Source organism: Chaetura pelagica, unplaced genomic scaffold, assembly GCF_000747805.2.
Source record: "Chaetura pelagica isolate M959 unplaced genomic scaffold, ChaPel_1.0 scaffold213, whole genome shotgun sequence".
NCBI lineage: Eukaryota > Metazoa > Chordata > Aves > Apodiformes > Apodidae > Chaetura > Chaetura pelagica.
In genome coordinates this window covers 587114-613775 of record NW_009952597.1, presented here as the reverse complement: position 1 = coordinate 613775, position 26662 = coordinate 587114, and the positions used below count along the sequence as shown (strand labels likewise).

General features: G+C 37.9%; 1 protein-coding gene across 1 annotated transcript in view; it reads right to left on the bottom strand.

The window, feature by feature from the left end:
* The window catches only part of SDK1 (sidekick cell adhesion molecule 1), a 386227-nt gene that overhangs the window by 188323 nt on the left and 171242 nt on the right, over positions 1-26662 (bottom strand). Inside the window, exon 5 of the mRNA XM_009993680.1 lies at positions 16177-16310. Within this exon, the coding sequence (XP_009991982.1) occupies positions 16177-16310 (134 nt within the window). The remainder of the gene's footprint in view (positions 1-16176; positions 16311-26662) is intronic.

Below are 26662 nucleotides of genomic sequence, written 5' to 3'. Positions count from 1 at the left end.
ACCTATAACTCACCAGAGTTCTGGGCATTTATTCTGAACTTTGCACAGATCACAGAAACAATCCTTCAGCATGGAAGCTAAACATGTCAGGATTAACATTCTGCTAAATATTAAAAAAGAAATTACACTGGGCATTATAAGCTGGGGGTTTATGAGAGGTTTTATGCAGTTTGTGGATTCTGATCAGATCTGGGATGATATAAAGGGTAAGTTGAGGTCTGTCACAAATCTGCATTTATCTCTCTGCTAAGCTGAAAATAAAAATCTGATCAAACCTGGAAGCCTGGTTTGAGAAAGAATTACATAATAAGTTGGTATATTTCTTTAGGCTCTTCTCATTTTATCGTCCAGTAAAATATCAATAATTTCAGGTTAACTCCACTCAGTAGCAGGAAGCTGTTGCCACAGGGTGACTGGACTGTTAGTTACTCAGAGATGTTTTGCCCTACTTGCTTTCTAGAAAGTTTGTCATATGGGGACTTAAACATTAATTTCTGGCTCCTATAAATGGCAAGATTTTTTGTGATTGCTACATAAAGGCACCAGATATATGCTTGAAGTTGCTGTAGGTGAAACTCAGACTTGAGAAAGCCAAACTCGTGTTAAGCACATGGAGGAAAAATACTCTCAGTAGTAGATCTTGTGTAGTGCACTAGAGAGGTGTCAGGCAACAGCCCCCAAAGCTCAATGTACAGTACCCAGGCGGCAGTTGTTGACTACAGACCTTCCAAAACTGTCCTAGGAAATCTCTACACTGGACCCTGTAAACCCTTGGCAATTTCATAGCTGCCTCAAATGCTTTTTCAAAGCAGTATTTTTCCTTTCACATAGCAATGGAATAAACACAAACTCTTCTAATTCAGTAATCAGGACAGATAATTACATCCCCTTAATTGTTTTCTTTTTTCAGCTCAAGTTCTTGTTGATGGGAGATGGTAAAATAAGTCCATGAGCCATGTGAAGTTTGCCTCTTGCTGATTAAAGCCTTAATTGATTCCGAGTGTTTTATAAGTCAATCTTTGAATTACTTCAGAATCACAGTGGCATATTGTTAAAAAAAAAAAGTCACATGCACACATTCTCCCTTTGTGAATGAGGATCACATTCCCAGAAATCCTTAACTTGGTAAACAACTTGGTTATGTTGTTTTTAAAACTCACTCTTTGGTAAAACCAGAACAAAATGAGAGTTACTTACAACAGGCACCTGCTGTGACTTACAGGGCATTCTTATTCTTTCCTAAGCTTACTTCTTGGTTTCTGGGTGGACTGCATGTGATGCATTGTGGGAAAAGTGTACGTACATACATATATATATATATAAACCCAACTGTCCCCATCTTCTGCAAAGCTCCTAGAGCTGTGATCTACAACCTGATAGAAGCAAAGTGATCAAAGCCATCCATGTTCCTGTGATTCAGTGCACTCCTTCCCTCAATCGGGATCTGCACTTCATGGAGCTTTTGTATTACCTATCATGCAGTTTTGGTGAGCTCTGCATGTTTCCAGGCACTGCTACCCAGGATTCCTTTCTACAGCATGGATTTTCAAGTCCTTGTGGTGATCAAGGTGAAAAGGAGAGGTATCTTACATTGTTCTTAAGGGCTCATCAAAAGGAACAGCTCTGTCTCTAAAGGCAGCCCCCTCCTTTCACACTGCTGGATGTGCAGAAGGCAGTGTAAGACAACTTTCATGCAAACCTCTCTTCCTTCTGAACTGATTACTCAGTTCAGCTCACCTTCACCTCACTCTGCCCACAAGCCCACTACAGCTAAGGACATGGAGACCACTTAGAGCATACCACTGTACCCTGAAAAAAGAAAAGTGGGGGGGTTTTGTCATATTTCAAAAGCTGACAGATTTCACAAGATGTCCTGCTCTTTACAACACACTGTCTATAACAACTGTATTTTCCCCAACCCCTTTTCTTTTCTTTATTTCTTTTTAAAAATAGCTACATCTGAGAACCGTAACAGGATACAGAGCCATTTGATTATAAGCCAGTGTTTTTCCAGAGACCATGTCTTCTGGGGTCAGAAGGGTCATCAGCACAGACAGGTTTGCTCTTTGCCCTCATTCACAAGACTTTCAACACACCAAATGGCTCATGTGCTGCAGCATGAAGGGTAGAGTTACTCTGGAAAATTATTATTATTGAAAGATATGTCTGACAAACTTTATATCACAAATATTCCTTAGGTAAACCATATTCACTTCTGATGAATATTTTAAAAATATTTTTCTATTTTAATATATTAAGTTTACTGAAGGGTAAACTTCTATGACAAAAGGAGTATCTTCAGCATTAACACACAAATGAGTTTAATTCCATTCCACTGGCACACTGTGTCATGAAGCATATGTAAATACTCTTATCAAGAGACTAAGAAGTCAAAGTTGCCTGTGATATTAGGAAATGAAATGAATTGCCAGATCCACACACAACTAAACCAGGTTAACTGACTTGTTAAAACTCAGGCTTTTAAATATTGTAGTAAAGTCCAGTCAGCTAACTTCATAAACTTCCAACAGAGTCCCCTTTTCCAGAAAGCAGCTTGATGACTTTAAGAGGAGTGAAATATAGTTCTGAAAAAGAAGTTGCCTTAAAAAAGCAACAACCCAGTGTTCACAAAGGCTTGCAGAAAACCAGCTTGGTCATTCTTCACAGTAAATTCATAGCTTATATGTTTTAAGTTTCACAACTTGGAAATATTTTGACAAAATTAAAAACACCTCCTCTGGTGTATGCAGTGAAATATCGAACCAAGAAAAACACTGCCTACCTGCACCTGCTGGCCATAAATACCTAATAAAAAGCATCAGTTCATCCCTGTCCTTTGTGAGCACACGTGCTACAGCACCTCATGCTGCCACACTAATTAGAGCTCTGTCACTTCTATTACAAACATCCTTTGAAAACACTTGTAACAATGTAGTAAAAAGAGATTTATCTGTTAATTTTTAAAGTTACACTGCTTTTTCGATCCTTAGACCATGAAATAAAGGTCCTTATCAAGGAGCCCAGCTGGTTTATTTCTGTAGCTCTGGTTGTGGCAAGGTCCCAGCACAGCTACAAGCTACAACAAAGATGTGTAACCACCCCACACATTTTTATTTATTTATTTATTTTCAAACAGAATTTTGCATTATGCTCAAGAAAGGACTTGAGCAGTCACTACCAAGTTCAAAAAGGTCTGCCAAATTCCCTAATATTTCTTCTCGTTAGCCTGTGAAATGCAAATTGCCCTCTTCATCAAACATATCAGATCTGTCAGCCACAATGTAATGAGGCCACCTTCCTCTCCTCCTCTCATCACTTCCAACACAAGTCTCTGTTTTTGCTGCTGATGGGGCCAACAGGACAAATTTGCAAAGGATTCCAGGCCCTCAAAGTTGCAACACCCCATATCAATCATATTTAAAAATATAATCAATATTCTTTCCAAAAAAACAAAGTGGCAACAGTTAATCCAAATTCTATCAATTTTCAGCAGGCTGTCACTTGGTGCTTATATTTCATAGAAGACACTTCTTGAAGAGTTAAAATTTACATTTCATCTTGAGGGCAGAAAAACATAATATGCTCATATTCTCATTCACTGTTTCTTTCCAAAGAGATTTTTTAATTCCTTGTAACTTCTTGAGGATTATCTATTTTCATTATAAGGTGGGATTTGCCTTTCTACAATAAAAGTGCTGAGCATCTGTTCAGACCACCTTAAAAACCTGCCTGCTGCACCAACTAGCAACCAACAACAAATGTTCCAGTATTTTTTTATAGTAGCTTTTTAAATCACTTGCATGTTACAAATGTTTTAGTCAAGGGTGCCTTAGACCAGTTCCAAAGTCAATATGTGTAGAAATAAGTGTTATTGTAGTGGAATAAGCAGAAATCTCTATCAAATTTACCAAGGGAATATCCATAAGTAAAATAATATTAATTTTGATGGAGAATCAATATGCAATAAAACTGCTAACATAATAATGACCATCACATTCAGGTAAGCAGAAATATTGTCTGAAGGGGAAAAGCTCCTCAACCGATTAAACAAATGATCCCTGTCACACCAAAGGTAATAAACAATAATTGCAAAATACATTTATATAAATCTTCACAATAAATCCTATGGTGTTTTACAGTTTAAGAGCAGATTAGATAGGTCAGCATGAAGTTTGAGATCAATACAACACTAACAGGTTGAAGTATAAGCAACCATAAAAAATTCTCCAATCTGAAACCATGAAATTGGTCTGAAAGTGATGAGTCTATACTCAAAATATGCACAAGAAAACAATCTCTCAGGCTCTTCACAAACTATTCAGGTACATGAAAAAGCTCTCTGCACTTGTACTAAAAGGTACACATAAGTAAGCAGGGCTCAAAACATAGACATATAATGTTCAGTTTTTCTACATTTATCTTTGCACCTCGAGTTTCCCTTTTAAATCATGGAACAAAATGGAGCTTAGATTTTTCAGGTAAAAAACCACCAATGATTCCCTTGTAACCTTTGCTTTGTGAGATAAAGTTCAGCAAACGAAATTAAGTCACTCTACAGTAATTCTTGGCCTTCTTCCAGGGTGACATGGAAAGGAACATTTGTCATGATCAGGTGTAATGGGAAAAGAACAGGAAAAAATGACTGTTAATGACACAGCATCACACGGCCCAGGGGACTCTGCAGACCTGTCACTGCTCAGTGGTGGCAGCAACAGACTGTTCTGTGTAAAGAGGAGAAAGATGCAGTAAATTCTCTGCACAGAGGGACTAAGCAGCCTAAAAAAGCAGATTATTTAGCTACACCTCCTTTGATACAATAGGTCCACTTCCATTATTTTGCTTCTTGGGTTTTCTGGTTGGTTGGTTGATTGAATGGCTGGGAGGGTGTTTGGATGAGCTTAGCATGCCAGCCAGATTCTCCTTTTATGCAATTATCCTCAGCATATTCACTTCACAGTTTCATAGGCCTTCTCAGCTAGCTTTTACTGACTTGATTTAATATTCATAATCACCTTGAAAAGGCCATCCACAATTTTAATGACTCACTACCAATTACTTTCTTTAATAGCTTTGACAGTATCACTCAGAGGGATCTGATAAATCCACGGGGTAGGTGAGGGCAGCACTGGGTATGCAGGTTCTTTCCCAGCCTTTGCAGAAGAAACACCATTGCTGGCTTTGTAAGCCTTTGCTGGCATCACTAAGGTTTACAAGCACATGGCTTTGCAGAGAGGATCAAAAAGCAGCCAACATGGAGTAAAAAAAAAGCAAGATTTTATTTTATCCCTCCTCAAGAGTGTAAGGAACAACTGGGGGAGAAGAGAACCATGAGGCACTTGTCCTTCCTTCATGCAGTGCTGTCCACTGCAGTATTTCCCTTGCTCACAAGAGCAGCAAGGTGCTTGTTCTCAGCTTGTAAACATATTTAATAGCAAATAGAGCTGGATAAAATTTAATAACAATTTTGCACAAACAGAGCCTTAGAGACTGGAACATTGTGTGCACCTTCCTGGCTGCTCTATTCCTTCATTTTTATCTCAGCAAGCTTACAGTCCTTTAAAGATCTACTATTTAACAACGATCTTCTCCTAGATTATAGGAGTTGTAACTTTGTTCCCACATTCCACAGCTAAAATGATTTATCCACCATTAAAAGGAAGAGTTTTGGATTATAGACTATTTTTAAGAGGCTTAAAAGCATAGACAAGAGTCTACATGTTAAAATAAATCAGCATTTCTTTCACTTCAGAGCAGTCTGGAGGGGGGAAAAAGTAATAATAAAAACTTTGATTTCTCTTGATGTCTAACCATTCCCCAGATGCAAATGACAACGTGTGACACTGAGTAGTACAAAAACAAAGGGTAACAAAGATTCAGGATTGGCAATATTCAGTTCCCGCAGTACAACCAAGTGGACAAGAAATTGCTGCAGCATTTACATGTATCAGGGGAAGCAAACTGGGTTAGAAACAAATCTGAGCTGCTCTTCCTGATAAAAACACGGCAGGAAGGTCCAATTATCCTATTACTTCAAAATTCCTAGCAAGTCCCTACTAAAATCTAAAGAGGTTTCCAATACTCAACTTTTTTTTTTTGTTAAAATTTGGAGCAAAGGTTGTTAAGCTAATTTAAAAAAACCTAGTGCATAAATAAGTAACACTCCTCTTGAGCACACAACAAAACAGTCAAAAATTAAACACCTTATCCTAATATGTCCAGACAAAGAAGAATATTGTGTGCACTTTCAAAATTAGGCAAATCACATCTATTGGCAGAAAGATGACACAGACATGTGAGAGGCTTCCATCCTTATTCAATCTTCTTGTTCCACAGTGTATATTAAGAAATTAAGAACATTTTTAACATGAAGAGCTTTAAAAATTCTAACCCTCAAGCAACCATATGTTTTTGAAAGCTTCAGATGAAAATTAGGTTTTGTATATATGCTGGGTTTTGCCATGGAGACCTTTGCCTTGTGTAGTACAATCTTCAGGATATATTTAAGCTTTTGCAGTAACTGAGTAAGTGCAAACATGATCCTATTAAACATTTGGTTTCAACTGATGTATTACTCCTTATCTATATTGTTTACAAGACATTTTTAGCTTGCCTAATACAATGCCAGCTTAAAGAACATAATCAAACAGTTCCTACGTTCCTAAACTGAAGGGCAATTCCTATTCTCATTAATAAAAAAATAAAATTAAATTACATGCTAGTTTAAACCATTCAGCAGAAATAACATGTTCCTCAGTACTTTCCTTTGTATCTTTTTACCTCTTGTTCACAGACCAGTAAGAACAACCTGTCTCATTACAGACCAGTACAAGAGCCATGAATTACATCGATGTTTTTCTCTATATGTAAATTTTGTTTTCCCTTAAAACAGCATCTTTAAGCCAAAGCTCCCTTCAGTAAGTTACAGTTTCTTACTTTCTTGGTAAAAAGCACCTGCTGTAGGGTTTAGAAACTTTAAAGAAATGAAAATTATACTTTAAATACCCAACTGTGTAAAGATGGGAAACAAAGCAGAAGATTTCAAGTCAGCTCCTTTGGATTCTCCAGCAGTGTGCCAGGGCAGAACGGGACTTGCAGGAGATCAAAAGGTAATGTTCAAAAAGGGGTAACTGATCCGTGAGCCTCCAGTAGCTATTCCTTTTAGAGCTTCAGAATTATGATACTTCAAATGCAAATTGCTATACTTCTGTCTCTGGAAGCTTCCAGGAAGTATCTCTAGTGTACATGATAACAAAGAAGTAAACACTTCTAGGAAGATTGTTTGCCAGACCTGAAGTCCAAGGAAGCAGCAAATATTGGATGTTGTTTAACTTAAATCACCTGTGTTTTATTATTTCAATTGCTATTATTTATGTATATACTGGATATAATTTTAAATAATATTTAGTAAGCTTTTAATAATATCAATACTTATTAAAAAGCTTTTCAAATACCCCCGAGTACCACTTACAAGTACAGACAGGAACTACCACTCTCATGCCAACAATTAGTACAAATTGTGAGCAAAAAGTATGTCAAGAAGGGTGAGAAAATCAGTTCACTTCTCACTGCAATGAAATAGAAAGGAGAAAATAGAGAAAAATATATTCATGGTAGAAAGTGATTAAGTTGGAATTGGAACTCTATTATCAATTTTACCATTTTTTCCCCACAAAAGATGACGAAATATTGAGTAGCCAAACATGATCTTTTTATGTCTGATCAAGAAAATGTCTATTTCAGCAGCTTCACTTCATCTTATTCCACGCTAGAGTATTAGTACAAGACTGACTGAAAAATACACTGATTAAAAATGATACTGTCTTTGTAAATTCTGCAGTATTTTAAAAAATTATAGGTGAATCAGTGAGATTGAAAAGCCTGTCTGTTGGACTGGCAATACTTCTCATCCAGAAAAGTTTTCTGGCATTTCTCTTCTGTTGGTCTTCCAACAAATCATCACAGTTTGTTCAAGATGGCATTTTCCTGGATGCCATCTATAATTGATGTATGTCACATTTTATAAAATGATTGCAAGGTAAATTCAATTTTCTCTTTTCCTTGTTTGTGTCCTCTAAGAATCTCTTATCTCCACATATCAATTACAGAGCAGTGACAGAGATAGGATACAAATCACTCCAATGAATGTAATGGCAAAAGTGATTAGAGATAGGGAGAGATTAATTGCATGTGTCAGATAGAAATAAAGGGTTTAGGAGACAATCCAAGATTTTGAGACTGTGTGTGTATTCCAGATCTCTTACAGACACAAAACCCCAAGCAAACAAGTGTAGCAAGAAGCTATGTTAAAATAATGAGTCACAAACTCATGCATTTGTCATGTTTTAGGAGCAGGATGCATTGTGTATGTACAAATACCCAAAGAACACACACTCAGTTTGGGTGCATTTCCCCAGCTAGTCCCTAGAGGAACAGGGCTGAATTAATTGCATTTAAGAGAAAAAAGAACTATTCTTCCCATAAACCATATGTTTCAGACTTTATTACATTTTTTGAAACACTATGATGGTATGTGTCAGTTATTTCAATAAGGTTTATGCTGATTTTAGTTGTTTCTGTTCACTAGTAAGCTAGAAAAAATACTACAGAAAATATTCTCTTTCAATTGCAAAAAATCATCATCCTCTCTTATAGTTGGCATAATTAAAATACTATCATGAATCTGAGGAAAATCAAATAGAAGTTGAGCTCTACTATGAGAGGAAACACTAGTTGCCTGGGACAGAGGCTGCAGCAGATGCAGAAGGACATTGTGTGTGGCAATAAGTGTGATCAAAAACAGTCCAGAGGAAGAAGAAATTGGAGACCAACCAATATTGCTGCCATTTATCAGAAAGAGCATTGAGAGAGTATTTGGGTAAAGCCACAGAAAAACTCAAGCTGCCACAGAGGTTTCTTGGCTCATCTTTATCATTCCTGCAGTTTAGCAATCTGTCATTTTAACCACAGGTTTCCCTCTATAGCACTACAGATAAAACTGAAGGAAGTTTTCTTTTAGGGGGGAGAAACGTAGAGAATTATGGAAAAGATCTGGCTGAAGCTTTAGAAAAACTAAACAACAATTAAATTTTGAGTCCAAGAATACTGATAAATTGTGACCATCATCTGTTATTTCTTTGTAAAGCATATAAAATGATTCATCATTGCAATACAGTGTCCCTTTTGCAGTAGAGAATATCAGCCTGCACTGAAATTCCTACCTCTGAATGTAGCTTAAATGACCATTTCTCCCAATATATCAAAACCAAATCTTTAATACTAACTCAATTCAGTCCTTTTTGTTGTAGCTGTAATTGTTACTAAAATGCATTACCTAAATATATACTTATGTATCTCAATAAGGAACAAAAAACCCAATTTAAAATTTTAAGCCCTCTAGTATTAGGACAGATTGGAGCTAGAACTGCAGACAAATCATTAAGACAGACAGTATTTTACCAGGGTATTAAGGATGGCATTTACACAGAACTTATCCTTAAGGTTCAGTTTTAAATCCTGAACACTTCTACAGTCTCCTTCAGATTAACATTTTGGATAACTAAAGAATGTCAAGTGACCATCAAAGTGAAAGGCACACATTTACTCGTTACACAACACAGCCACAAGGGTCTCTCTCTTGGAAATTCTGCTAGACCAAGAGAAAGCAAAGCCTGGGTAAAAAGTGGGAAAAGAATGAAATGTCATTATTTCAAAGAGTGAATTAAAACCAGTGCACAGGGGGTTGAGCTGTGCTACCTCAGATTTCTCCAGTATTTGGGCAGAACCTCAGGCAATTATGTATAATCATGGCACAGAAATGCCATTTTATTTCATCCCATGTTTCTTCTTCAACCCCCACCAGGGAAAAAAAATTTAAAATTTTAAGCCCTCTAGTATTAGGACAGATTGGAGCTAGAACTGCAGACAAATCATTAAGACAGACAGTATTTTACCAGGGTATTAAGGATGGCATTTACACAGAACTTATCCTTAAGGTTCAGTTTTAAATCCTGAACACTTCTACAGTCTCCTTCAGATTAACATTTTGGATAACTAAAGAATGTCAAGTGACCATCAAAGTGAAAGGCACACATTTACTCGTTACACAACACAGCCACAAGGGTCTCTCTCTTGGAAATTCTGCTAGACCAAGAGAAAGCAAAGCCTGGGTAAAAAGTGGGAAAAGAATGAAATGTCATTATTTCAAAGAGTGAATTAAAACCAGTGCACAGGGGGTTGAGCTGTGCTACCTCAGACTTCTCCAGTATTTGGGCAGAACCTCAGGCAATTATGTATAATCATGGCACAGAAATGCCATTTTATTTCATCCCATGTTTCTTTTAAACCCCCCCCGGGGAAAAAAAAAAAAGCATCATTCAAACACTAATTTCACCTCAACAACACTGATGCAGAGAGGATATACAAAGTCAATTCCCTTGGCATGAACCAAAAACAGTTTGACAATTTTATAGAGCTTGTATGAATTTGACCTGAGACTAGAAATATCTATTCCCTGGGGAATCTATTCCCCCTCTTCCTACACCTGAAAGCTGGAACCAGCTATGAAAAAATCATGCAGCACTGTACTTCAGACATACCCATGAAAGATCTTCAACATCTGCTGACTTGAACAAACCTTGATGGTTAATATGAAAAAATATTTCATTAAATCATGTTAGTGAAATACTCTCTTCCAGAGAGGAAGAAGCCTGGTCAGAATCTTCTAAGAACTTATCTTATTGACAACCCAGATATCAAAAGTAATATTCTACCAAATTAAACAACAGGCAAATTGGTCCTTTTTTTCCCCACTTTCTTTCCTAACAACTTAAGGGACATTTCATTTTTACAGACCTAAACATCTTAAAAGATCTCATGAGACCCTGTTTTTATAACAAAAAACTAGACAAGCAAATACTTTCAGTTCACCATTGATACCCTGTGAGTCTGAAATGGGACTCTTCCCTTCTGTAAAACTCATACTTTGTTACTTTACATTGAAGACCAAAACAGGCACCAACCAGTGACAACCAGGGTCTATTTAGCTTCATGTCAATCTCTGTTGTAACAAGATAAAATTCTTCTTGATGCAAGTGGAAGCTGTGCAGAACATGACACCCTTATAATTTAAACCAATTGCAATGCAACCAAGCCAGGAGTCTAATTTTCAGTCCCCAATTTTATTTTTTAACCTTTTTTTTTTTTTTTTTTTTTAAGCATTGCCAACCCTCAAGGGAAAAATTCATCTTCGTTAAACGATAATTGGCTTTATTATCTTTGACTCTTCAGAAATGCTGGCTGGCAAGGTTTGAAAAGTTTTCATCAATCTTGTTTTTCTGTTTTTCCCAAGCCTGCACCAGAGCAAGATGTCAGTCTGCAGAACACTCTGTATCTCCTAGTGTTATGAATAGGTCTCGAGACCATCTAATTTACTAATAAATCCATCGAAGCAACACGCATCTCAGTATTTCACAGCTTAACAAGGTCCAGAAGCAAGGCCCTGAATTGCAGTTCCAGATGATTAGCGCTGCAAAACCAATTGAAGCAGGAGTATCTCAGCTGTCAGAACAGCTTATACATACCCACCTTTTGCAAACTTGCCATTTAAATAGTTTACTGGGGGATGTTTTCTCCATTTTCTTCATAAAACAGTTCGACTAAAGGCTGAAAGAGCAGTACATGCTGTTAAAAGTTTCTAAGACTGGGCCAATGGTGCTCACATGAACAGTGTTGCATTGAAGTTAAGAATAGAAAGGTCTCAGCAGGGCTTTAGGACTTCTGGAGTGACACCAGTCTCACCACATCATCATGTAATAAAGTAACAAGGACACACATTGGCAATGAAAGTCTCAGCCAGCTCCTTCCAGTAATAAAAACCTCCCTATGAATCTCTTTTTCTCCTTTCCTCTAAAGAAACACTTCTTAAACTCCTGACTTACACACTATAAATCCTTCTAGTTTCATTACAATGCTCTTAAGACCCCCCCATGCCCCCTCACCCCAAATAACACCTTCATGCAAAAGCAGCACAGCTTACAGAAAAGTACCATGTCTCTATTTTATTATTTTTTTTTAACTTCCAGCCTACAACCTTAAAAAGCTGGGAAGAAACATTTCAGATGAAATTTGCTGATACACAGAGTGTGGCCTTCAAGGAAATAAGAGCTTTATGATGGCCTTAGTTTAATAAATACTTTCTTTTTTAAGTGACCTGCCAATACTGGTAAGATCAAAACTGTGTCACTTTATCCCCCTCACAAGCCAGAGTCTTTAGGAAGAGATCTGACCATCTGCTGCAGTGTCTGTCTGTCTGCAGGAGAATGGACACAAGAGAAGCAGCCCAAAGAATTCAGGATCACTTTAAGGTATTATCATAAAATCTGACTTTGAATAGAGGGAAACAGGAAAGAACATTAAGGATTTCCCTATTGTTTTTATTGAAAAATAATGTTTACATCTAGGAAGCTTGGGACAGCTCAGGGATGTATTAACTGTCACATTTTCCTGGTTAGGTTGGGGAATTCCAGTGATGGAGATAATACTGAAATAATCCAAAAGACTAATAATGAATTTTCAAGAGGAAGCAAGGGATGTATTTAAGTCAAAAAGCAAAGTGATTTTCATTACTATTCCTGTTGCCAAAATCTTGGCTTTCACACTTTCTGATTCTCCTAGCCAAAATTTTGGAATATTTACATGAAAGCTAGGACATGTGGTTTAAAAACAAGAAAAAAAGGCAAGATTTTTGTGAGCTTAGTACACAGTTAAGTTGATTTTAAGGCATGATTAACTGGGGACTAAATTATGACATCTCATACTAATTTCAGATGTGACGTTATTCCCAGAATGCTGCCTGTTAGACATCATTTTTATTTCAGCAGAGCCTGTCACCTCAGAGATGATTTAATCCACTTGAAATCAGTGGAAGCATGTCCACTGGAAAGACATGACCATTGTTTTCTAGCATCATTGGACTGGACCTCATGCTGTGACCTGGACTTTCAAACCAAGACGTGTGGTTGCAGAGGGCAGGCATGCAGGACACCAGTGCGTAACCAAGCTCAGGACTGAGCTGTTAGGTTAAAATACTGCTCAATATTAGTAGCTGCTCATAAAGTGACCATGTCTACTGGGTAATAGATCTTCAGAGCAAAGTGTATTTAAGGAATGAACCATCACAGCAACACGTACTGGGTGGGTATGTATTGAAAACATCAAGATGTCCTGAAGATCTATTAGTTTTCCTTAAACCCAGACAGTCTCATGCCTGCATTCTCAATGTCTGCCAAACCTTAGAATGCAAAGAACCACAAAGCTAAGCACAGCAGAAGCAACACTGACACAAGCTGGAAGGTTTTCATTTGAAGCTGTTCTCCAGCTTCCTCATGTTAGGTTTTCAATCAGGGGCAATGGGTGGATGTCAGACTTCATGTCTCTTGGGACTCAGTGAACTGGAGGTTAGACTGACATGAAACAAAATGTCTTTACCTTAAAACATGAAGGCCTGCTAGGGAATTCCTTGTGATTAGGGCTGTATTTTTGAAACATGTTCAACATCTTCAAACTTTCATATTCAATGTGTATCATATATAGTTGTTAATTGAAGGACAGTTTAGTGTCTTGTCCAGATGTGGCTCAAACTCCACTGACTTTCAGCCACAATTCAACTTTGAGTTTAGTCTGCAATATAAGGGCCTATAACTCATCTGCTCAGCTCAGGGTTATACCTTTTTCCTGCTGTCAGTCTTGTATGTTGGACCAGAACAGGACAGCTTACAGCCTTCTTAGTTGTTAGACTGAATCTGCAAACGTGCTTTTCCTGCAGGCTGGAGCAAGTCTGACACCAATATCCTTCAAGGCACAACAAGTTATGCATATCTAACTCTCTGCTCTGTGGATGACTGCCCTGGGAATTATCAATAGTGGTTTTTTCCTTTTGCCCTCAATAAAAGCAGCAATATGCATACCAAGACATGTAGCAAGGTTGTACTCAATAATTAATATATAATCTACTCACAGAGAGATTGGATAATCCACTTGAATTGTTATTTGATTTTGATTAAACAGTTTTTAAATGTTATACATGTCCTAATGGAAAATGACAAGTGTCACTACTCTCAACACCTGATGAGATTCAGACAGTGACAATCCAATGTGATGTCTTGCATACCTGGAAGTACCTTTAACACTGTTTCCAACCACTTGCTGAAATTCTTTATTACTCTTCTTAAGTAGATAGTTCTTCTGCAACCATTCTCTGCATGTTGCTTCAGAACTTTATTTTTTGCCTGATTATTTTCTGTTGCAGGACCAAAACGTTTTATTCATATTTGTCTGATGTATGACATACGTTTCTTCCCCAGAAAAAAAGCTCAGAATGACCATGTTCACCTCACTGGCTTTACAGACACTGTCATACCTTCTGGTCAGTTCCTTTCTTCAACACACACACACAGCATTAATAATCCTGGCTATCAAGATGGTAATTTAAAAACCTCTTTGGCCAATATGGATTTTAAAAAGCAAATCCATTTCTGGCTTTCCATCTTGCCTCATTCTTAATTTTCTTTTATCCATTTAATCAGTCCTGTTTTTCACATTCCAGATAGACTTTGCATTCCAAGTATCAAGTCTGTATGCATTTTGGAGTGTTTTCCATATGCCCATATTACCTTCTGCTTTGCATAGCACTTGTTACGCATGCATGATCACAGACTATTTCTAGCATTAATTAAGATATGAAATTAAAGTGGAAAGTACATTATTGGTCACATAATACAAACAATACAAATTTGCTTTAAAAATGAAATTACTAAAGTGTTAGCAAACCTCTTTATACTGTCAGAAATAATAATGTTTGCAATCTACATGCCACAGTACAGCCAGAATTCACAAGCGGATTTGGAATATTATTTCCACTTCAGAAAGATACACATAAAAGCCCTGAGAAGTTCATTTTATTTATAAATGTATCTGGGAAGGAAACACAGGTTTGCCTCTTCCGCTGCCTGTTACTGTACAGCTTCTGCCCTCAAGATACTCCTGATCCCAATCTGATCAGGAGTTCTAGAAACTCAGTGTTTCACAGGAACATAATATTTTTGACAAACTTCTGACCAACAGCCATAAACATTCCCAAAAGATATTCCCCACATTTCCTGCCCAGAAATCCAGACTCCCAAGTTTACCTACTGTAAGGAAAACAAGCCAGAGGATTGTCTCAAATCTCATGACATGCAAGATCAAGAGATCTTGGCATATCATCACCCAACAGATCCAGAGCCAAGAGACTTGCATCTTTTTAGAAGCTCAAACCATAAGATCAGTTTGTCAGAAAAACTGCTGCTGCCACCAGCAGTGTCCCCAGGCATCTCTCTTGCCCCTGCAGTCAAAATTAGGAACCTCCACATTCACACAACAGCCCAACATACTTTCTATCTCACTGCTATATTAAAAAAAACCTCCAAAGGCTCTGAGAAAGGAGTCAAACCATTCCATATGTTTAGAATACTATTTTTTTCACACAAACACCTTTATGAAATATTTTACAATAATTTACACGTGCACATTTCTGCTGAATGTGCATGTGAATAGATTTAGTGTGTGTGCAGTCATCTTTCTGACCCCATTGCTCCACTGCCTTTCCCTCCCCTTTGCTGTACAACCTGCTCCTGGAAAACCTCTGTAACGCTGTTAATGCCGTTTGCACAATGTAAAATAATAAGTAATAACAATGAAATGCATGTTCCCTGGGACTCTGTGATAACTCCAGGTAAAAATAACACCACAGAATGGGAATAGACTCATTAATAAAATTGCACTCAGAAGAGTGACTTGTTTACTTGGGCACAATGGAAAACAACACATTATAAACCCCTGCATTAAAAAGAAATTATGATCCCAACAGCACAGCAAACACTGAGGGATATCATCATGTTCCTGCCTTGCACAAAGCCAGCAGACAAAGGGCTTCCAGGGTGATTTGTGGAGGGCATATACTCTCTTGGGTCCCTCTTACTGCACAAGGAGCTCAGCGTGCTCCAAAACAACCAGGAAAATTTTACCTCCTTAAAAGATGCAGTGCTATGTTAACAAGGCTCTATTTATTAGGGCAGACTTTTGGGACTACTGTCTGCAGGCTCAGTGGGACAGCATGTTTTCAGGAATTTGGGCACTTACTTGCTACGCTGAGATGAATGAAGGGACTTGTCTTGTTTTCCCCATTCTTTTCATTCACTGCCTGGACATAGTAGCCTCCTGCATCGGTCACTGATGTTGCAAGGATGACCAGCTGATTCTCCAGTGTGATGGCTCTAGTTGGGAAAGAGAAAGATCATGTTGAAACCTGAAGAATGGTATTCAGTAGGCAAAAATAGTGCAACACCAACCCAGAGGCTGCAGAACCAAAACCAGCCTGATTTCAAACACATACACGAGTAATACTTAGATGTCTCCAGGCCTTTTCTCTGTTTAGGTTGTTGAAGATGGTTACAGCAACATGCAGAAAGCTACAATATGTGAAACCACAACACTTTGAATGGCAATAGGAAGTTACACAAGAGATGGGAAAGAACAACAAAGACCTATAGCCTGCAAACTGCATCGTTGTGGGTTGAGGACAGTCCTGGCAAACTTCAGTTTGCTGTAAAATCAGTTTTAAGGAAAACCTGCTCAACAAGTGAAATTTAGTCTGTTAAAGACTGACAGGGAGTAACAACACCTAGATTAGTGAAAAAAAAGAAGAAAAATCAAAGGCAGCAGAACCTGAGAAGGTGAACTTCCTGCATTTATGGCATCACTAATTATCACAACATCACAGACCAGAACACTGGCAAGTTAGAGACTAATTGATATACACAGATGATCTGTCTGCAGGTAGAGAGGGAAGAGTTTCCATTAAATCTAGATCAAGTAGGAAAGCACAACCCTGTAGTTAGCACTGGCATAGACCTGAAGGAGTCAACAAATGTCATCGTTTAACACAAGTCTATTCTTGCTGAGGCTGCTACAAGAACAAATGTCTCTATAAACTCCCTTGTAGGCACCCGTTGGCACTGCAAAAGGGTTTGTACTTTGCATTTTATGTGTTTGGTTGTTTCTTGATGATACATGATAAAGGTTTAATCTAGAGACAACATGTAAAAAGTTAAGGACTTCACTAAACAGCATGTGGGAAGCTCAAAAACCAGGTAAGAATAAAAAAACAACATGTAAAATTCCAGGGAAAGCCTGTGGATCAAAGAGCTGACACTAATGCAGACTAGGACAGGCACAAACTTGGAAATCTGAGTGCAAGATTTGGAGCAAGAAGCTCCTACCTTCACTTCTATTACTTGATGAGAAGCCCCACTGAGTTCAGCTGTGCTATTAGTCATATCCTTGAGCATGAAGGTGAAACAACATATAAAATTATTATACCAGATGAAACAAGTTCATACAGCAGTGCACCTCAAAAAGAGTCAGTGCTAAGTCAAGATATTTGTACACTAATCAATCAAACCCAAATGCTCCTGCACTTCTCCTTGCTATTCCAGCATGGTGTGGTTAACAGGAACAATTCACAACTATTTTCCTTCTGAGAAAGCATTTGAAGCAACAGGAGGAACTACAATTCCTGTAGTAGCATGTTAGTTTTTTTAAGAGTATATAGCATTATGTGATAGGAGTAAGAAGACAGCAGTGTTCAAACAGGGGAGGGGGGGGGTTTATTCACACCACTTGGCTTGTCTAATGTTCAAAGACTGAGGTTCTATCAGTAGATACCAATAAATTACAAACTCCTGAAAAATATGAGGCTATATTTTCAGCTCTAGTCACACATCAGCTAATGATCCCGTTTACATTATCTATATTGACAGTTTCTATTATAAAAACTGTTAAAGAACTTTTTCTTTATTTAATAAACCTCTACTAACTTAATTGAGCTAGAAAATTAGTCAAAGCAACTCTGATACATTATTTATAGAGTGGGGATATAAAATATAATTGATATGACTTGATCATTTGGTGCTCCTGGATCAGGCTCCTGACACTTTTGGTTATTCTTAGAGCCTGTTGGGTGTTGCAAGAGACACTTCCAAACAAACATATGCCAGGAGTTCCAGCCACTAACCCTTCCCTGTGCTTTCTTTGCTTGCTGCTGCAGCTGCCAGGCATGTATTTTGTTGGTACCTGAACAGCAGCTGGGATCTTCTAATGGATGTGCAATCTGGAATTTAACTCCAGATCTCGAGCAAGAGAGGGCTGTGTGTGGGGTGTACAGGACAGCTTGTGTTTATCCATGCTGGAGATGACACAGCTTTTGTACAGGAAAAAACAAAGAATCAGAAGGCAAAGCAATGACTGAAGACAATTCTTTGAGTTCATCACTTGCAGAGTCAAATGAATGTTAAATTTAAAACCCCCAAATGAGTTATCGATATCTTAACAGTTATCTGTAAAAAGGAACATTTCGATTTCATGACCTGAAGACAGGGATAGAGCAGGACATGAGCCTTCACAGGCTCAGGCTCTGGAGCTTTATTTAGATCAAGTATGAGGCCTGTGCATCAGCAAAATCAATTAGTCACATTTTAAGGACTCATCAATTCCAGTGTTTCTAAACAATAAGAAGATTCATGCCCCAGCCCTTACCAAGGTTGCACAACGACTGCAGAGAGGGCCCTAAAATTGTCTTAACATGTTTTCCTGGGTTTATTGCTTGTTTTCATTATCTGACAAAACTTTTAAATTATGACAGCATCACTCCAGTGTTCCAAGGAAAATCTGATTCCTGGCTGCTCAGTTTATCAGCATCTTTGAGGAAGGTGAGTGCAGCAGATAGAGTGGACCTGTCAGTAATTCATCCCCAGCACAGAATTCATGGAAAGTATAAATATTGCTTTTTTTTTAAGGCAATATTGAATTTAACTCAATCTAACATTTTCAAGACAGAAGCAAGTGGCAAGTAAACTAAGTAGACTGATCCTTTGGGATTCCTTAAGAAGAGGGGAAAGGAACATTTTAAATAATACTTTTTAATAGAAGAATTTCTAAAATTTCTCTGGAGCTCAGTGGAAGCCTGTAGGGAACAGCAGCCAATATACAAACAGCAAAGTACATGCCTGGGAGTGGAAGGCAGTTATAATGATGGATTCAGCACTGTGATGTCCTACAAACATTTTAGTGATGCCTTCACCACAAAAGCAGCCAGATACCAGAACAGATTGATCTGAAAGCAAAGTCAGATCTATTGAAACTACAAGTTGTGTTTATAATGTACTCCCTAACAGAAGATTGTGGCCTGACAGGACAGCAACAGGCAGCAAATGATGGAGTCAAGTCATTTTCTGTACCCAGTTCTAAGTATCTGAACATGTAAACAGGCACCTAATGAGGTTTTCTTTACTTTTGTTCATTGCAGCCTGAGTGTAACACTTAGATACACTGAGGGATTTTTATTTGCAGCCTTCCAAACTGCTCAAATACTGTAAAAGAATCTTTGAGTTTGACCTTATGGAAATTTTTCTGTTAACATCAGCGGAACACGAATCAGCCCTTTAGAAGTAAAGAGGATTCCAAAAGGGATACCATTATTATGGCATTTAAGTTGGGGTTTTTTTCAGTTAATTACAGTTTTCTTGCTCTGAAAACTGCACCATCCATTAAATGCAGGAAGTTAATTCTACAGGATCTTAAATAGGAGGATTTCACATTAAAAACCATTATTAAAAGAAAATACAAAAATCTACTCTACAAGGGGATAATTCCCAAGAGTTAGATATTTGTGAGGTTATTAGTCTACCAGATTACACAATAAACAGATAATGCTGGGCTATAAAAACATCATAAAATAGAAACCATAGAGTAACCTGATTAGGCTCTCTCTTAGAAGGCCACCATCTGCTCATAAACCAGTGTGCTATATTTTAGTACAAAGGCCTTCATAAAGCCTCTTTTTAAATATTATCTCTAGCTAATACCAATATCAGTCCCTCTCTACAAGGTATTTTTTACTAGAAAACCTCTGCTCCCCTTTTAAAAACTTTTCTCCCATGACACAGCCAGCACCAATCTCTCCACAAGAGCCAGACACCACACACTAACAGGGATGTTAATAGAAAAGGGAGATTATGGAGTAATAACATAATTACTAAAAGGCTTCCCCCATGGATTTCCCCTTTTGGAAGAACATCCAGATACACTGCAGTTAAAAACACAGCTGTTCCAGTGAAATCCTGCCTAGGAGTTCTACATGCATGGCTTAGCAGAGTGAGCATTTCATCACCCATGTGTCTTCCAATTCTGATGGGGAATTTTTAATCAAAATTAGTTAAATATATGTCTTCTGCAAACAGTCCGTGGTTTTCAGGACTCAACCACAGAGCAAAATACCAGCATATGTGCTGCAGAGCAACATGACCATAGCAACAAAGCCCTGAGAGCTCTGACTGGATGCCAGCTTTACAAAATATTATTTAGGTTCCAGGTATATTGTTACCGCAAATCAATCAGCTATTAATAAAATTTTTATACTTGCACAGCCACTGAATATTAATTATAACTACACAAATTTATGCATTGATTTTGCAATCAATACTAGTTTATAGCCTTGTCTCTCTAGCTATGCCTCTAGGTGCTTTTAGGAAGGGGCTGGGAATTCTAGTCATGAAATCTTCCCAAGGTTACACAAGAATAACCAGGACAGTCCTAACTGCCAGGCAGAGGCTGAAGACTAGAGTGAAATGAAGAAAGATGAGCTATTGACAGCTTTTGCTGATACATTCCCAGGATAAAATTAGAGAAATGGTGGAATTTTCATGTTTTAAGCTTGGTTTCCCTGTTGTCTAGCACTAGCTTTGCAGCTTAAAAAGTCTTAGTTTAGTAAGGCTGTAGATATTATTCCTGTCTGGAAAGTTGTAATAGGTAGAAACCCACAGGGTCTTTGTCCTGACATTATTTATTATTTTCCTTGGTGTTTGCTGACTGAATATAGAATTCACTTACTAAGTCTGCCAATAAAGTCTCAAAAACTCTGGAAGACAGAATTAGAATTCCAAATGCAGAAGACCTGTCCAAGCCTCTGCACAAGGCTGAGGTTTGCAGCTCTGTGAATGAATTCAAAACATTGCATTTGAAAAGGAACAACTGCCTGCAAAACAGGCAAACCTCACAAGAGGGTGTGCAAACAGCAATATCATTGGCAAACTCAAGAAATAACCCTGTGTGTCACCCAGTGTGACCTTTGCTCAGTTTTGGCCATCAGATGTAGACATGTGGGCAGGTCAAGAAGTATTTAAAACAACAGCAGAACCATTCCCTCACCCCCATCAACCATCCAAACCCAAAGAGTAACCTGCAGAACATGACAGGCAGGAGAATACTCAAAAAATAATCACAAGAGTCTTCATATCTGTAAAGGACCATTACAGAAAAGTATCTCAGATTTAAACAGAATTATCAAATCTTGATTTTTAGTATAAAATCTTAGGAGTTCACTCTTGGAAAACCTTATTTTAGTCTTTAGAGACAGAGGACCCAGAAAGGATACTCAGATGAATTATCCCAAATACATACTTAAAATAATAATTGTACCAAGCAATTACTGGTTTAGAGATTAAAAAAACCCACAAAACAAACCCAAGAGTTACATAACTGATCATGAGGGATGTTTGCAGTGGGAGATCATGCTACCAATCCAGAAGCAAACAGTTACAGTAACAAACTAAAGAACAACACCAATAATAATGTGTGTTACTTAAGTTACAATGTTCTTTTTCTCCCCCAATGTTTTCAGCAGCTTTCATTCTTATTTAATGCAAACTAATTATTATCACACCACTCCTCTGGTTTTATTTTGTCTTTTAAAAAATCTATTATTACATTTTAAGCAACAAGACTTAGTACAGCTGATATAAGAATCTATGTGTGATTAAATCAAGGCTCTTGGGTGTTATCTTTCTGAACCACACTGATGTCTGCCTCGATTTGCTGCTCCAGCAACAGCACTTCTCAAACTAGCAAAAAAATCCAGACTTTCAAGATAAAACACACATCTCAGTCAGCAATAGAAACCTAAGGCCTGGAATAAAATAAGTCAATTTTCTTCAGTGTCCTCTTCTTATGAAACTCTTACTGCATTCAAGATATTTGTAAACAGAGTATTTTCTTCCCTCCTTGGTTTATCATATAATCACCACAGTAAATTCCACCTGCAACATCCCTATCTGTTGCTATGGACATGGCCAGCAGACACTGGAAAGAAAAACTGGCTTTTTTCAATAGGAATAGGTTATTACACAAAACATTGCAGTTAAAAAGTACCATCAGTTGCTGATCTACACAGCTGGCTGACTTCACTGATGACAAGCACAAAGAATATTTGTAATCATTTGGGATTTTACAGTTCAATTTTTAGACAGAGACACATAAATATTGCTCCACTTTCTGATATTTCTTCTGAGTTGATTATTCAAGGTGCTGTGATTTTGTTAATGGCTGGGTTTTTTCCCCCTCTTTCCTTCAGCAAGAAAGGAAAATTTCTGCTATGAAATTATATCCTCACTTCTGATAAAATGTGTCAGCATCACGGTACGTGGTACTGGTTTGTAGTCAGGTTTTAATGAGCTTCCTGTTGAGTGTTGTATCTTTGTCCTGTTATTTCACTGATGTATATCCTACAGGATAAAAACAAATGCAAGGCATGACTGTGAACTGCACTAACTATGAAACAAATTAGCAGTGGCCAGGCCCTGTTACAGGGCAATGCACTAAAGAGATAATCGATTATATGACAAAGAAATCTTCTACCTCTTAACAGCATATTTAACAGATACATTTAGATGTGCCACAACTGTGCCTACTTAAAAGCTCCCAACATCTGTTTATTCATGCTCCTGAATCTGCCTCAGCACCACCTCTGCCATTTTATGCCCAATTCCAGGCAAATCTCATTCAAAACCATCTCCATTCTCACATAAGTGTAGCTGAGAATAAGACTCAGCACAGCTGTTGCTGTACAAACACACCTAGTTTCAGGGACTAAACAAAAATATCTGTATCACAGCAACCAAAGTATCCACATAGATTGGAAGTAAAATTTCAAATCTCAGATGAGTCAATGCACTTCTTTTCTCTAATACATTTGCTCAGCTTCCCCAGTTGAACCAAATGTTCTTTCAGCACTAAATACACACACATGAAGGGTATTTAAAGCTGATACACTGAGTACACAGAACACTGACAGAAATAATTTGGCTGCAATCATGAAACCTCATGGCAGCTGTGTATCTTTAAAGCCAAAATGGCCACACACATGTGGAAGACCCCTAGAGGATGGCACCACCAATGCCTGCTTAAAAATCACCTGAGCCAAAGTCGTTTATTTTTCCCTCCTAGGGACAGAAAAAAATATCCATCCATCTTACAAACACTACATCAAAGCTTAGCCCTAGAAGTGAAAGGAGCAGCACCCAACTAGCCATGTATCACCTTTAGGTGACCCAGAGGGTGTGGAAACAAATAGGAGAGTTTCGAGGGACAGGAAGATTTGTACAGCCACAGCCTTCTATTTTTTATTTTTTTTTGTATTTTTAGTAGTAAGGAATGTTACAATCCAGAACAGTCTAGCAGTTTATAGATGCATTACTTCTCCTTTTAATAGCACTGAATCTTAAACAAAGAGCAAGAACATGGTTAAAAGTAGCAAGTGATCCAAGCAGCAACTGCTGCTGCCATTTCTACAAAGAGCAGTGATGTTGGGTAGCAAAAGAACAATTTATTTAGACAGGTTTTACTATGAAAGATAATTAAAGATTTAGTGGCCTGGATCAATACAACAGCTATGTACAGTTCTGCAGTTTGCTGAGACTAGCACTTGTGTTACTGCTGCAAATTCATTTGACAGTGTTATTATACAGCATCTTAGGGTGGCTGTCTACATTAAAATAGGGATTTTGTGTAGTTATTTCTACTCACACACCATTAAGACACATACTATTGTTACACAGCACAAGCTGAGCACAGGCCCAGGAGCCAAGTGCATCCAGGCAGTGCCAGTGATATGTAGCCTTGGGTGATATTTAGCCTTTCACTCAGCATGTTTTGCCAAGAGAGAAAAAGGATAATGTATGTATGTATTTCTTTTTATGCTGAAAAATTTATCTAGAGACTTAAATAGTTGATACCCCCTAGCACTCAAAAAATGTTAAGGATTATGCAAGTGCTAAATATGAACACTCTGCTTTCTCTCCTCACATTTCAGTTTGACTACCAGGCATTTTGTTACAACTTTAGACAAAACAACTTCTTGCTTTCTGATTTTCAGCTACTTTAGTATTTCCGGGGCTCCCTGGGCAGGTGAGCATTGTTTTCCAAACACCAATCTCCCAGCAACTCATGGTATCTCACTACTTCTTTCAGCAGAACCCCCTCATGCCCCCCTCTTACTGAGTAGAGATGCATTTACTAATAAACCCATGTACCACAAATTCTATAAAATCGGGGTTGCTACTGAAAATACACCAGAAGAAATTTCAAAGCAGTCAATCACAGACCTTTTTTTAATGCCATTAATGCAAATATTATACAGCACTGAGTCAATGACAATAAAACAAAGAAATCACTGGTTAAAAGACAAGCAAGCAGAACATCAGAAGAAATATAAAGGAAGATGTGACTCCCTGTCTCTGTCATGAATAGGCCATGGAAGGGTAGAAAAGCAAAGCCAGGTGGATAGATCCAACCACGCATTGAACATGTGCATGAAACCAAGCACTGGAAATTTTAGAATAAAAAGAAAAGCATGTAACGTCCCAGCAGCATTTTGGTGTTATGGTTTCTACCCAAAGATGATCTCCTGTCAATACTGTGTGAAACAGAGCACAGTTAAGAACTGGAAAATATTGCTCTATCAATAGTGTTTTATCTATTCAGTGAGGTCTGTAACATGCATTTACTTTTCAATAAATAAGACAAACACACTAAGCTGTTGAGTAGCAAAGTTACAGAATTTCAAAAGTGGAAAACAAAGTTATAAGAGAGTTTATGTAATAGATTGAGAAAATACACTTATCTGAACATTCACTTTTGATCATCCCTTTCCCAGGCATACTGCATGTGTTAAAATCCATGACACCTCAATGTGAACATCATTTAAAAGATGCTGAAGTGTCCTGGAAGGCAGCCTGTAGACATTCAGAAGTACGGCTCCCTTTTGGGATCCATTTCTACATTGTATTTGAAATCTGCTTGTAGCCCTTGTCTCCAAAACCCATCAAGAACACTTCAGTGGCCAACTAAAATGTAAATAACACTTGATTAATGGAGTAACAGACCTTATAGATTTATTTTTTTCTTTCAACTTGGGTGGTGTTGCCAAAATCAAGAAGATAGGTAACCTATCAACTACATTTTTAAATGACTAAGTCAATACCTGGGTGTGTTTGTATGGCTTACTGCTTATTTGACTTCTGAATCCAACTACACAGATTTCCTTGTGGTGGAGCAGTAACAAACACTCAGGCTTTCTGGTTCTAAAGCTTAAATAAGTCAGAAAACCAAAGCTTGTGTAGTAAATCTTGCCAGTCCTCTGGTACAACAGCAACTTCTACTTCAGAAATAGTCCCACAGGTAACATAGAAGGCGCAGAACTTCGAGTTCCTTCTCTCTGATTCTGAAGCTGCAAGCACCACACATTCTCTCTAATGAAGAGCAATCGAGAGTCTGCATCTGAGACACTGCCTTGTTTGCATTTGCTGCATGATCCATAAACACTGTGCCTGTTGAGCAGACAAATGAAACCCAGAAGTGTCAGTAGATGCCGTTTGGTTTCTTTGATTTTATGGCTACAATATGCTTTGCAGAGCATTTTTATTTTCAGTGCTGAAGAAACACTTAGCTATGAGTTACATGGCAAAAAAACCTCACAAATCCTGGAAAACAGGCTTGTGTATTACCCAGCTTATATTCCTGGGGTTGTGGACAGGATGCTCAACATCTTGTTGATGGCAAATAATTCTACATAATAGTTAGACCAGAACAGAAACCCTCTGGTGCCCCCCAAGTCTTTGCTGCAATCTGTCTTCACATATTTATCTCCTCACTTGCAGACATTTCTGCTGCAGTGGTTTTAGGGACCTGCTGCTGCAACACAGCAAAATGCTGCTCCCTGAAACTCCCCTCATCTGGAGAAGAGGCGCTGTTACTGAGCTAATGGACAATGGACACAACAGTTGCATCACCTTCAGTTACTGACTCTTTTTATCCACTTCACCCTGTAATGAGCATCTCTGTTTGCTCACGTTTACATAACAGCAGCATCAGCTCTCCCCTAATCCTGCAACACATTAAAATGGAAAGATAGATGCAGAAGAACTTAAAAATACCCTTATCTCTTGGCTGCAGGGTATACACTTAAAACAGGAGATCATTTTTCTGTTGAAAACAAGCAAATAAATACATTTACTTAATTTTCTTCTTAAATAATCCTTATGAGTGTAGAGAGAATGTTTGGATTATTACTGTAAAGATAAACAATGAAACATCCCCTTATATCTTTCCTAGGTTAGATAAAAACAAATTCAGTTCCTTCCTGTACATGTTTTTCCCAGGTGCATTAACACACTTCTTTACATTCCAGAACCAACTTTTCTTACAAGCTGAGTGTGTAGGAAAAGAGAGATAGGGA